This window comes from Solanum pennellii, chromosome 11 (genome assembly GCF_001406875.1).
Source record: "Solanum pennellii chromosome 11, SPENNV200".
Classification (NCBI taxonomy): Eukaryota; Viridiplantae; Streptophyta; class Magnoliopsida; order Solanales; family Solanaceae; genus Solanum; species Solanum pennellii.
In genome coordinates, this window is record NC_028647.1 from 3089729 (window position 1) to 3104371 (window position 14643).

The window sequence follows — 14643 nt, forward strand, 5'->3', positions numbered from 1 at the left end:
AGATATGTCCCCCATGGGTCCCGGACTGAGAGACAGCGGGTGTGTATCACTAGGTCAGACATGCATCATTATACTTGACATTGCATTACACATACTTATCATTGGTGAACTTGATATTGTGTTTTGCTGATCTTGTGATTGCCTTTCTGCGGAATTTGTGATTGATAATACTGAGCTTGTTATTGAGGATATGTAATTTGATAAAGTGTGGTTGTGGAGGATATATATGTAATTTGTATAAGTGTTGTTGTAGAGTTACGTGCTATGTAAAATATGAACTGTTAGGTTAGACTGAATTTTATGCAGGTTGTAGTTGTGGAGGTTCGGTTGGGGAGGTAGGGGTACCCGTATTTCATTCCCTTAGCTTGTGTTTAGACGTTTACTTGCTGAGTACCGTGTGGTTTGGTACTCACCCCTTGCTTCTACAAATTTTTGTAGGTTATGAGCCTGGATTTTTGTTGTACTTGTCATTCTCTTCTTTTCCGAGGCTTCTTGGAGATTTTGTCAGGTAGCTGTTTCCATCGCAGCAGACTTTCATCTCCTTAATTATGATCTTGTTCTATTCTAGAAACAACTTCATTTGAGACTTGAGTTTTCTTTTGAATCAATTGTAATACTTTAGAGGCTTGTACACGTGACTACCAGGTTTTGGGGTTTTTATTAAGTTACTTATATTTTACTTCCGCACTTTATTGTAATGGTTGAGTTTTTGGCTGACTTGTCTTGGTGGGATAAGACGAGTGCCATCACGCCCATTTTTGGGTCGTGACATAAAAGTAAACTATGATAAAAAAAATATTATTTCTTTAACTCTTTTCTTAGGGAATAAATTACAAAAATATATTGAAAGTTTACACTTTGCGTAATTTCTCAATGTATAGAATCATCCATATATAAAGAAAACAATAATTACTATATCTCACTCCAAAAAAAAATTATTTTTTATTTTTTCTAGATGAATTTAATTAGAGAAAATAAATACAAGAATAAGCTAATATCCACTAAAATGTAAAAGTGGTCACATAATTAATAGACATTTGCTAAAGTGGGCCTAAATTTGATCAAGATCATTATAGTTTTGGGCTTTAAAGTATAGGGAAACTTACATAAATATACTATATTAAAAAAATATTTACCATTTATAATAATAATATTTTTATTTCACTTGATCACTTTTAATTCATTTATAATACAAGTTTAATACATATTACAAAAAATAATTTATTATTCACATATAATACAAATTTTATTGATGAATAATACATTTATCACACATTTTAATACACTTATAATACAATGTGACAATTTTTTACCAAACAAACATGATATATTTCAAAAAAACAATTATAATTCATATATATTGCATACATAATTCACTTTTAATACATATTACAGATTTAACAAAGCATTGCTATAAATGATAATAAACAAAAAGTATCGCTAAAATCAGTAATTATTTTTTAAAATGTATTAATTTATGTAATTTTTCCTTCAAAGTTGGCCCATTCAAAAAGTAGAAGAACTTTACTTGTACTTCACTCTATATATATCCTCATGTAACTTTGAGGAAAAAGATAAATCTATTTTGGGAAAAGGATCTACATGGAAGCATATAATTTCAACTGTAATTACATAAATCTCATAGTTTTAATATGAAATTATAATATGTTCCTAATAAGTTTATAATTACATTAATCTCTTAAAAATTAAAAACACGGATATAATTATTGAAGCTCAAATACATTAATATGTAGTTTGGGTATATTAAATACTATCCCGGGTTCATTAAAATCTAGCTCGGATACATAATATGTAGCTCAGATACATAATATGTAGCTCATTAATATGCAGCTTGGATACATTATATTAAAATGAGGGATTTTGGAGATTTTTAAAAGTAATAAGTGCAAAAGGAAACAAGTGAAACAAAAGATGTATATTTCTGTAATTTATCCTAATTTCAATGTTAGGTATTTCATATTTTGATGAACTCAATAATAAATGAGAACTTACACATATAGGCACTCAAAATAACTTAACTAGGTTCTACAGTTATGGTTTGATGATTACGATTCATAACGACATGTGAGGGGAAGAGAGAGGAGAGCGAGAATAGGAGAGGGGGAGAGACGCGAGCGAGATTGGGAGATGGAGGAGATAGGAGAGCGAAAGAGTGCAATAATTTGTATAATTTGCATGTATTTGTATAATTGAGTAGTAAAAATTATAGAATTACATAAATATGATAAAACTAGAAATAACGGATTGATACAAAATAAACATATGAACTTTAAAAAGTTATACATATTATAATTATATAAATTATATTATACAATATTCGAAAATTACACGTTTATACAAACTTTAAAAAGTATATAAAAAAATGATTGAAAATGTATACGTTGATAAAATTGAAAAACCAAAGGAAATCATCGTCAAACACAAATGCAAACCATCGTCTACAAATACAATTCAAAGGAAGAATTGTTAGTTCTAAATTTTATAAATGTGACGAAATATATAAACGAGGCTAATTATAAAAACTCGAACCAAATCCACGTAATTAACTGTTGATGTTAATCGCGAGTGATAATTATAACAAACTATAACTATGATGACTAATTGAATATTATAAGGTTGCTTAACCGCGTAATTTTCTCTTTAACATAGGAATTTGCTTGAAATTCGAGTTGAGTAAGGAAACAAGTCGTAAAGCGAATAAACAAATTATTGCTTACCCTTCTTTAAAAGATTATGTTAATTATTACGTAAAGAATCTTATTCGTCTTATCTTCATTTTAGAGTTTTAAGCTTCTCATCTTATTATTATCGTTATCCTAATTATTTGTTATTTCAAACATTTTTTAATTGTTATTTAACAATCTGATTGTTACGATTACTATTTCAAAGACGTAATTGAGTTATATATTTTTTATTAATACAAATGAAGAATTTGAATTTATTGTATCCTTGGTATTTTATTTTATTACTTTACAATTTTAAATATAAATTGTAAATTTCAATTTTACACTTTCTCTTCCATTTTAATTTACGTGACATTATATGGTTGGACATATAATCTGAAGATTTTTTTTAAAAAATATAATTTAAAACGAATCTCAGATTTTATGTTAGTTATATGAATTATTTCATGACATACTAAAAATTTTAAAATTATGTTTTTGAAGCAGCTTTTCTAATATTCTTTTACAATTTAATCATTATAAATATTTTATATAGTACGCTATGAACTTGGCATTTTCATTGGCACATGGTCATGGATTGTATATATAAATTATGATTTTTTTAAAAAAAATTATTTTGATTTCTTATTAATGTTTGATATTTATTTTGAATATTTAATTATTAAAGAAGCGATTTTATTTATGATATCATATCGTATTATATCATATCCAATCAACTATAAATAATTAAAATTAGATGGATTGAGAAAAGAAAAAAAATAATAAATAAAAAAGCTCATTTATAAACTAATAATTTACACAAAATAACAAAGTGTAAAATAGAAACAAAACACCTTAACGGAAAAAAGTGAAAGAAAAAACATTTTTACATTTAATGTTTTTACTAATATACTATGTTACAATTGATGATAAAAATGAGGTGAAATTGTGAACCAATTAATTATGATTGTTAATATCAATTTAATTACATAAAAATAAATAATATATAATTATTAAATTGATATAAATATTAAACGAGAATGAATTAACGTAATCAGGATTCACGAGTTAATATGAATTGATATAATTACAAGAATGACTCACGGTAAGTAACATGCAATTTCAGAAAAAACACGTGAATTATCAATATCGTATTTTATTTACACGACCCACATCATACATTGCACTTATTGCTTTTGTATTTAAATAATTTATTTTAAATTCAATTAAATATTAATAAAAAAAGTCATAAACATAGTTGAAATCTTATCATATTAAAATATAAAAAATAGCGTCATATTACTTTGGTCAAATATAAATTGACTACAATGAGTCATAGTTATATTCTATCTTAAAATAATTTCTTTTTACGATTGAAAAAAAATATATTATAAAGATAAATAGTATAATTTGATTTTAAAGTATATATTACTTTCATAAAACTTATTATAAAAACCTTCACCTTTATAACAACATACTCTTTATATATTTTAATTTTTTTTAATAATCTATATCGAAATAGAATTTCTAAAATTACAAATAACAAGTCGAAATATATTATTCATAATTAAAAATAAATTCTTTTCTATATAAAGTGTGATTAATCTTAATATTTGACTTTAAAATTTCTAAGTACAGAGTAACATTTAGTAATTTTTTCTATTTTTTTATAACATTAAAGAATAATTTATTTTTTTGTCTATAACAACTATTTTCCCCTTTTTTTTAATTCCAAATAAAGTAGTGATACTATTGTATTAAAAATATAAACAGCACATGAACTTTATTTCACCTTGGAAAAAAGGTCTGATATACCCCTCAACTTTGTCATTTAGAGCTGATATACCCCTTGTTATGAAAGTGGCTCATATATATCCTTACTTGTAAACAAATGGTTCACATATACCCCTTTTCTTTAACGGAAATGAAAAAAAAAAATTTAATCTAAATTTTTATTATTTTTTTCTAAAAATTATAATTCCATATGAGTAAATTTAATCCTCGTCATACATATTTTTTTTTTGACTTTTTTTTGTTTCAATGACTAATTTATAATTATTATTTTGATAATCAAATTTATTTATGTTTCACTAATATTCTTGTAAAACTTATTGTAGATGACCAAAATTTTTCTTCGAATACGAAAATAAATTACAATACATAAAAAAATAGTTTAATTTTTTATTCTTTAAACTAAGGAATGAAAGAAAAAAATAAAATAAGAATAAGAAATTCAAATAATTATAATAAAAGAAGTCAAAAAATAATTTACGTATGAAAAGAATTAAAATATACCTTGAACTTTGATAGAAGAATCATATATACCCCTAAATAATTTTAAAAAAAAATTAGAAGTAATAAATATAAATTTAAAACTAATCTTTTAACTTCCGTTAAATAAAGGGTATATGTGAGCCATTTTATAACGGCAGGGGTATATGTGAGCCGTTTGTATAACGGTAAGGGCATATATGAGCCACTTTTATAACTAGGGGTATATCAGCTCCAAATGACAAAGTTAAGATGTATATCAGACCCTTTTCCCTTTCACCTTTCCTATTTTATCTTTTATGACAATATATACGTTATCCAACTTTAAATGGAATTTACTATTTTTGGTTTTTGACAAATTCAATTAGGAGTGAGTTTTTGTAATATTTGGTCAAACATATATAATTTTAATTAATTGAAACATATACTTTTGACCCTTTGACATATTATATAAATTTATTATGATCATTTAATGTCTATCATAAATAATATTTCGTTCTGCAAAGCTTAAAATAAGGTATAAATATAAGCTTTTATAAATATATTTTTAATAAGATCATACTAAGAGTATGATATTGTTATTAATTTGTTCAACCATTTAATTATTCATATGTTATATTAAATTGGAGTGTTACTTCATAATTAAAGTTAGTATAACTCTATAAGATAATTGAAATATAATATATTTCTTATATATACAATGGGTTCAAAATACATAATTTATTAAAAATTTAAGGAACTAAAAATACAATTATTCTAATTTTAAAATATTAAGTCCTATTACAAATATATTAAATAAGACCGCATATAATAAAATTTAGAGAGAAGTATTGAAACACCTTTTGTGAATTATTAGTTTCACTTTTCAAATTAGTGACGGTTTCAAAAAGACATATGTGCTTGATTAACTAAATTTTAAACAAACCTTCAATTAATATAATTTATTATAGGTTCATGAATTGAAATAAATGTTATCTTTAAAAAGTTCATAACGTAGAGCCTCTTTCAAAATCCTATAACGTATATTTAAAACAAAAAAAAGAATGTTACAACTTTACATTCATTATTTTGTTATTTCAAAACTTTTAACGGATGAATTTTGTTTCAAAATTAATTGAAACACTAACTCTTACATTTAACACTTCTTTCGATTTCTTTTAAGAGTCATGCTTCTATAAGAGTTTAATACCGATTACCTTAGTTCAGTGGACTCTTCACTTTTGATGTCACAATCGTCTCGAATTTTTCAAAAATACATTACTTTTGGCGAATCTGACACACACCCGTTGATATTTTTGAAAAGTCCAAACAAAATAGCCGCTTACTATATCAGGTAATAAATCAAGAGTGTATCTAAATTTAATTAGTATTAATTAAAAAAAAATGAATAATTTGCACTTAATTCAAAAGATTTAATACTTTTATACTTTTTTTGGATTCACAACGAGAGCTTTAGTATACCGAGCTAGCTAAGAAATAGACAGAGGAAAAGGCTTGTGCAGAAGAGAGAATCATAAGGGACCAATGTCTTTTTCTTACAAGACAACAAGACAATGGTTACAAGTTCATGTTTAATAATAATAATAATGAATAAGTACTAACTTTTTTTGAAATTTATTCAACATTACCCCACGAATATGAATATAACTAATAATTGCATTCTATCTGTTTCCCACTTGCTTTATTTAGTTGTTCAACTAATAAATGTCTCTTATTTGCCTGATCCCCTTTTGATTATCTAACATTTTTAGACTTGGGGTTTCAAGATTTTTGATTTTGAAGCTCTCTGAAGAATCACATTTTCAACTTTGTTGATTATACAATTTGGTTTTAGTATCTGTAAGTATGTTAAATAAGTATAAAGATTGTTTTTTTTAAGGCAAAAAGTGTTAAAGATTGTTCTTTTCTTTGATTTGAAAGAATGGGTTCTGAAGTTCACTTTGATTGTTAGTTGTATGTGTGAAGAAAGTGTAAAGATTGTTCTTTTCTTTGATTTGAAAGAATGGGGTTCTTCTTTTTTGCTTCAATTAGTAACAAATGCTGCATTTTTTTATTTTTATGATTGTGTTTATCAAGATTGGTACTTTTTGCCCATTTGGGGTGGGACAGAAGCTGATAATTGCATTTGCCTGATAGATGTTTATTTCTTTTTTCATATGTGTGGTGAGAATGGTGTTTGGGGTGTTTTAGTGTATTGATTTTTTCCTCTTCTTCTTCTTGCATTTTATCAGTTTATTATTCCAATGCTTTACTAAAAGTAGAAGAATTTTGGTTTTTCTTGTAAGCTAAGTGGCCTAAGTTTCGAATGGCCGTGGAATTTTAGTAGCTTAGTTGGTTTGCTAGCTGAACTTTTACGTTGTTAATGATGGTTCTATTCCCACCTCGTAATCCCCTTTCCTTACTGATGATGTAATTGTTATATATTTTTTAATCTTCAAATGGCTTCCCTTTCTTATAGCTAATGTCACCATTTTCTTATGTTTGTTGTATAGTTGAATTTCTGATTGTGTTCGTTCGACTTGTATTGTTGCTAGATTATAGTGATGGGGATGTTAGGATTGCGAAGCGTATTATTTGCTGTTGTGGTTCACATTGTATTACTATCAGCTGCTGCTGACATTAAGAATTTGAAGATATGGCCAATGCCATTATCGGTTAGCTATGGACATAGGAATCTTCAACTTAGTAATGAGTTTGTGCTCAGGACCGAAGGCAGCAAGTACCCTGATGCCTCTGGAATTCTTAAGGAAGGTTTTTCAAGGTTACTTGATGTCATAAAGGTAGCTCATGTCGTTGACGCTAACTTCTCATATGATGGTTCTTCTCCGGTGCTAAAGGGAATCCAAGTGGTCGTCCTTTCTCCAAGCGATGAGGTATTGATCTCGTAGCTATTCGTTCTTTGCTTTGAGCTTGGTCATTTAATTTGTTGTTGTTTGATTGTTTAGCTGGTAAATGGTTCTACATCTGAATGAACTATAGCTTTGTCTGAAGAAAAAAAGTAGTATTTGGAAGAGCTTTTTCACTCTGTCCATGATAGACAAGCTTCTAATCATGTTTTGTTCATTGCATTAGAGATCCTCAATGCAAGATACTCCCTTTGTCACAGTTTATGTGTTGTTACCACATAATATTTTGCATTCAAATGGTTTTAATTCAACCCGAACTCTTGAAAGTTGTGCATCATACGTATCTGCTTTATTTACTGGAGTGAACCACTGAAGTGTTTGACAGATCACACGTTAGTACGTTGAATTCTAATCAATTATCTGTCAAATTATGTTTGAATATTTCGGGTGCTTTTATTCTGTTCAATTCTATGCTGGTAGATTTTTTTCCTTGAATTGCATTTTCTAAACCAACTGAATAAAATCTTGTGCAATGCAGCTGCAGTACGGTGTTGATGAATCCTACAACTTAACCATACCAGAAAAAGGAAACCCAGTCTTTGCATATTTGACGGTAGGTATTATCAGTTTTTTCTGTGTTGATAATATGTAGGCTAAGTCACAGTTAATAATTCTTTTGTCATAGCTGAAGCATTTTTAAAGGTTAACTTTGATAGCTTTTTATCTAGTACTACATTGCATGATAATGTCATGCATCCCGTTCCTCTACACTTTCGTGGTTACTCGTTGACTTAGAAACTCACTAACTTGTTTAGTATTTGGGGAATAATACTCCCTCCGTTTTTGTTTGTCTGGTTTTGACTTGGCACAAATTTAAGTAAAGAAACTTTGAATCTTGTGATGTTAAACTAAAGATATGTAGAATGTACCAGAATGCCTTTTAACTTTGTGGTCTTAAACATGTCACGCGGAAAGTTTGAATTAAAGTCTAAAGAGCTGCCAAGAAAAGGAGAGAGACATTCTTTTTTAAAACAGCTGCACATGCTATCTGTTAACTTGTGTCTGTGCTTATATGGTTGGATAGTGAGAGATTATTTTACACTTGTTCTCAGCGTAGGATCTTATCTGATAGTTACGATTTGATGCAGGCAAAAACAGTTTATGGGGCTTTGCATGGTTTTCAGGTTTGATGCTTCCGCTCGAGCTAAAAGCTTTTAGTACTTAGTCAAGTATTTATTTGCTTTAATTAGATGCTTTAATGTTTGTTTTTGCCATCAAGACAGACATTTAGTCAAGCATGCCATTTTAACCTTACAACCAGAGCAATTGAAGTTCATCAAGTTCCATGGACCATTGTTGATCGGCCGAGATTTTCTTATCGAGGACTTTTAATTGGTGAGGAACTTTTCTGATAATTATAGGAGGGTTGCATTTACTTAATTAGTCTTGCTTTTCTAGTTTAACACAACGAATGCTATCCGAACAAGAAATTTAATGAAAATAAGAAACCATGCCAGCAAGGTGTGTTTGTTTTCACTTGGAAACTCTCCTACATCTGAAAATTTCTCATTTGAATTCAGTGCACAACTGCATTTTGGTGGTAAGGTCTGCATAACACTGGCTATTTGTACTGCTAGTTTATTGAGATCTGAATTGGTAGGTTGGACTTTGAGTATTCAAGTAAGTGAAGCATTATAAGACTAGCCAAAAAGTTGGAAACCAAAATAGTTCCTTGAAATGAGCTTGTAGCAATATCAGTTACGTTACTTTTGCCCTGGTATTAGTTCCAGATTAGATTTATTAAGAGAGTTCAGTGTGAATGACCTTATCTCGTGTCTGTACCATGTCATATTCTGTCAAGATCTCTTGCTAACTTAAAATGCTAATATCCCTAATTCTCTTACAGACACTTCCCGTCACTATCTGCCGTTGCCTGTGATATTGAAGGTCATTGATTCGATGGCTTATGCAAAACTGGTATGTAACTCTCTGGCTACCGCTTTCTAGACCTCTTAATAATCTTTTACTTCATGTCTACAGTCTACCTAAATCTTCTTCTACAAAACTTCTATGTTTTTATGTGGAGTTCTTTGCATCCTCGCCTTGGAAACTTGCAAGTGCTGTGCAATATTGATAGAGCCCACATTTTAGTAACTTTTGGGGAGGACTGGAGGATAGGATGTAGCAGACCTTACACCTACTAAATATCACCCTTCCTCTCGCACATAAAGTGCAACAGGACTCAACTATTTATTCAAGTTCTTATTGAATCAGCAAACTGATGATGTCACTAAAAACTTTCTGATGCCTGTTGGCAGCACTTCGTGGAATTAAATGCCTACATCTTACTTCTTATTGATTGTCAAGACTCTGATCCTCACAATATTCTTTATTCAGAATGTGCTTCACTGGCACATTGTAGATACACAATCGTTCCCACTTGAGATACCATCCTTTCCGAAACTGTGGAATGGTGCTTACTCAAGTTCAGAGAGGTATACTGTAGCTGATGCTTCAGAGATTGTGAGGCAAGTTATTTCTTTCACGCTTTTCATTCTTCTTTCCTTGACTTTTGATGTGTAAATGATGTTTTGCTGATCCATGTAAACATTTAAGAGTTGCAGATATGCAGGAAGGCGTGGAATCAATGTATTAGCTGAATTAGACGTTCCAGGACATGCTAAATCTTGGTATGGAGTGACATTCTATTTGGATATTAGTTCGTTGAATGAAATGTCAAAAAGATTTTTTTTTCCATTCCTATTTAACCAATTGACCCTTGTGGGCCATCCCTTCCCCGGAACTCCATGCATAGGCGGGAGCTTAGTACACACCGCTTCCCATTTAACCAATCTAACAATTGTTCGATTTCAGGGGTATTGGTTATCCTTCTTTATGGCCGTCCAAAAACTGTCAAGAACCACTTGACGTGAGCAGTGATTTCACTTTCAAATTAATAGATGGGATTCTCTCAGGTAAAGCTCAGTTGTATGTCACTTTACGACCCTTATGAGCAGTGGTGGAGCCACATGCAGTGAAGGGGTGTCGACCGACACACCTTCGTCGGAAAATTACGTTATGTAGCTAGAATTATAATACTTTTTATGTATACTTATATTACATATTAACACTCCTTGGCTTCTTCACGATTTTATTTCTTTAAATTTTGACACCCCTTGGACCAAATTCTAGCTCCGCCACTGCTTGTGAGTCAAAACTATAATCCATTCATGGTTTAACTTTTCTGTGTTTCAGATTTTAGCAAGATATTTAAGTACAAATTTGTTCATCTAGGAGGTGATGAAGTGGATACAAGTAAGTACTGGCTATCATTTTTGTTTGAAGAAATATTATCCTCTGATGTATAAGTTCATTTAGTGTGAATATAAAAGCATGCTGTTGCATTTGATGGTGAAAGTGCGAAGGATGTTGATCTATTTAGGAGCTCAATTGATTCTTTTAAAACAATTTATCTTTGTTTGTGAATTTTCAAAAACGTGGAGCATAAGAAAAATATTTATGCGGGCCATACAAAATGGAAAATGCAAAATGCAAAAATCTTTCTCCCGAGTATTTTGTTGACTAATATACTCTACCGGGCTCCAAAGCATTTCTCTGCACAGCACTCCGAATTCAGCTTCTTTATTCATCGCGTTGCTTATATGCGTGAGCTAATTGAAGGTGATCTTCTACAATGTAGAGTATTAATATGACAAAGAATGTAGCAATGATCGATCAACGACCACATAACTTTAAATCCTTTAGTGCATAAATTACCCAAGTCCTTGAGCTTTTAATTCTGGAAGGATATAGTGAGGAAATCGAATCTTAATAGTCCAAAATTTTGTAGCTGCATGAATTTGACGTGTGAAACGCATAAGAAATCATTACAAAAGGTACCTATCTACTAAAGTAATAATACATCTTCATGTGCCTTTGTCAATATACTAGACACATATATTCTTGTATTAGGCATTCACTTTAGTTTCAATCTATCTTACTCAGGTACCGATATTATCTGCTTGTACTGTTTCTGAATTTAACTTTCAGCAACTTGAAGGTAATGTTTATGAAACCTGCAATTGTTTGTTTCCTGCAGGTTGCTGGACGTTAACTCCTCGAATAAGCAAGTGGTAAAAAATTTGCCTTCTCGATGATTTAAATTTCTTCAATGCTTTTGCTAATGAACTTTGCATTCCATTCGGATAATGTAGAATTCTCTTCTCTCAATACCCCTTTGACAAGTTTGTCTGACCATTAAAGTAATAAACATGTTCTATTTGACAGGTTGAAGCAACACCGGTTCAATGGAACCGGTGCTTATGAGTACTTTGTCTTGCGAGCACAGAAGATAGCTTTATCCCATGGATACGAAATTATCAACTGGTAAGGACTTCCATTATGAAATTTTCTAACAGTAACTGGTTTTTAACTTATCATATTCAAATTTGCAGGGAAGAGACATTCAATAATTTTGGAAATAAGTTGAGCCCAAAAACAATAGTACACAACTGGTACGTCCTCTTGTCATGTGGTATAAGCTGGAAGGTCCATACTAGTTCATATATCTGTTGTCTTTTTTCATTTCCTTTATGCTTATCCATGATGAGTATGAAGACTAACCCAGGATTAGCGTAGAAGGTTAGCAGGTAGCAGTTTGTCGTCATGATAACCATCCATACTAGTAGTTGTAGTATTGCTCTTGTAGTTTCTTGTCCTTCATTTTCTGTTACTATCTATTGTTCCTTATACTTCGATTATCATATTATTTTGTTGTAGTTACAATTCTGTTTCTATCTGCTATTTCTTATACTTTTGTTAAAAAAGAAATCGGGACTGCTTTGGACTATTTGTCGTTGAGCTGAGGGTCTTCCGAAAACAACCTCTCTACCTTTGAGGTAGGGGTAAGGTCAGCGTACACTCTACCCTCCCTGAACTTCACTTTGTGTGACCACACTGGATACGTCATAGTTTTGTGAAATTCATGATAACATACCTAGTGTAATCCCACGGATACAAAAAGTAAGCAATAAGGTGTCACCCAGTCGGTTGCAAAACCTCTCCTAAAACCAGTTGACGGACTAACCTTGTGCTTATTATATATGGCAGGCTCGGGGGCGGTGTTGCTCAGCAAGTAACTGCAGCTGGATTGCGGTGCATTGTTAGCAACCAGGACAAGTGGTATTTGGACCATATTGATACCACATGGCAGAATTTCTATTCAAATGAGCCACTAACTAATATTACAAAGCCTGAACAACAACGGCTGGTTATGGGGGGTGAAGTTTGTATGTGGGGTGAGCATATTGATGGATCAAACATCGAAACAACCATATGGCCTCGTGCAGCAGCAGCTGCAGGTAGTCTTTTTACTCTCTTATTGAATCTGTCTTCCTGGAATATATTTGTCTTTGATGTGAAAAGATCCCGCATGCAAGGTGTATACATAAGGTAGAGAATGTGAATTAGATTGAAAGTACCAACCTCTACAATGAGCGACCAATCATCTATATACTTGTTTGAATCTCATCGGTGCTCCAAAATATTTACAATAACATCAAAAAGTTCCTTTGTTCTGACCAGAAGCATTTTTCGTCTTCTGAACACCCTTGGATTTCTTTTCTTTCTTTCCATATGGTCCACATAAGAGTCGGAAGAGTCACTTACGTGTATTCGGTCCTTTACTCCTAATGTGATACATCATTCATGGACACATATGAAACAATGACATAGCAAAGCTAGATTTGTTGGAAGTAGTGGTCAATTTTTTCTAGCATGTCAAGTGAAGGATTCACAACTCGTCAAATATTTGGTTGAAAAGATAGCTTGGACGGGAAGTGGTGAAGACATCATATCTCCCATGTAATCTACCTTTGTCCGTTACTATCTTTAGATCTTCTTAGAAGGCTCATGATGTCCTAACTTACTGGCGGATGCAAAAACACTAGGTGGTTTCTTTCCATTTTTCCTAGCTTTTGACGGACATAATTATCATGTACTTGTGCTGGAGGGTGGTAACAAGGTGCCTCGTAGAATTAGTCTAGGTGTGCACAAGCTTGGTCGAGACAATATACCGACCTACTAGCTTTGACATAATATAGTTCACATGGCACATACGCCAGATTATTAGATGAACTAAAGCTTTTTTCTCTATCGTTGCTTCTTGTTTCTTTCATTTTTACTTGGAGTTATGACGTGTTGCCATATATGATTCCGGAAGAGGATATATAGCCTCCTAACATATAACATTTCTTGTTTGTCATTGCTGGTTAACTCACAAAAGAGAGGCTATGGACCGCTTATGACAACATTGCCAAGAATCCAGAACAAGCTGCTCGTAGGTTGGCGTATTTCAGATGCCTATTGAATCAAAGAGGAGTGGCTTCTGGTCCATTAAGCGGAGGCGGGCGAGCTGCCCCAGATGAACCAGGTTCTTGCTATGAGCAATAGTTACCTCAACTGTTCTATTTGCTCTCATTCTTTCATCAATCCTTCTTAAACAAAAATTAAAATCATATATATGCATTAGAAGTTGTCGATATCCATTGTAAGGCAACGCTCTCTGTTGTAATTCTTTCGAAGGAATATGAAAGTTATATCAGCCTTATAATAAGTTCACTGGCAGTCCCTTATTATATGTTCTCTTCTTCAAGGAAAAACTCTTGAAGTTTTACGAAACTGTACATTTCAGTTTGGAAGAAATATACTAAAAGTAAACTCGGTGTCAATCAGATTTTCAGGTTACAAGATTCATTTTAGAAATGCTAGAGTCATGAACACTTCAAAAAGCCTTGTCTATCTTGTCGTTATCATAAGGTGCTGCGTTTCATTGGTGAAACTCC

At 31.2% G+C, this 14643-nt stretch overlaps 1 protein-coding gene across 2 annotated transcripts; it reads left to right on the forward strand.

The window, feature by feature from the left end:
- Positions 1–6585: 6585 nt before the first annotated feature.
- On the forward strand, positions 6586–14438 carry LOC107005002 (beta-hexosaminidase 3). 2 transcript variants are annotated; one of them, XM_015203452.2, is made up of 15 exons: positions 6586–6794; positions 7497–7828; positions 8340–8414; positions 8950–8985; positions 9085–9196; positions 9708–9778; positions 10199–10329; positions 10426–10491; positions 10676–10776; positions 11057–11116; positions 11901–11934; positions 12089–12187; positions 12256–12315; positions 12911–13161; positions 14085–14438. In XM_015203452.2, the coding sequence occupies exons 2-15, from the start codon at positions 7499–7501 to the stop codon at positions 14249–14251; spliced, it is 1593 nt and encodes a 530-aa protein (XP_015058938.1). In that variant the 5' UTR covers positions 6586–6794; positions 7497–7498; the 3' UTR covers positions 14252–14438. The 2 variants fall into 2 exon arrangements, with proteins under 2 accessions (XP_015058938.1, XP_015058937.1); XM_015203451.2 differs by having other exon boundaries at positions 6587–6794; positions 7490–7828.
- Positions 14439–14643: the final 205 nt, after the last annotated feature.

Bases quoted from the DNA above. Each gene is read 5' to 3' on its own strand.
- LOC107005002 (XM_015203452.2), top strand. From the start codon at position 7,499: ATGGGGATGTTAGGATTGCGAAGCGTATTATTTGCTGTTGTGGTTCAC. The intron at 7,829-8,339 runs GTATTGATCTCG...TGTGCAATGCAG, and splicing joins TCCTTTCTCCAAGCGATGAG to CTGCAGTACGGTGTTGATGA. The intron at 11,117-11,900 runs GTAAGTACTGGC...TGTTTCCTGCAG, and splicing joins AGGTGATGAAGTGGATACAA to GTTGCTGGACGTTAACTCCT.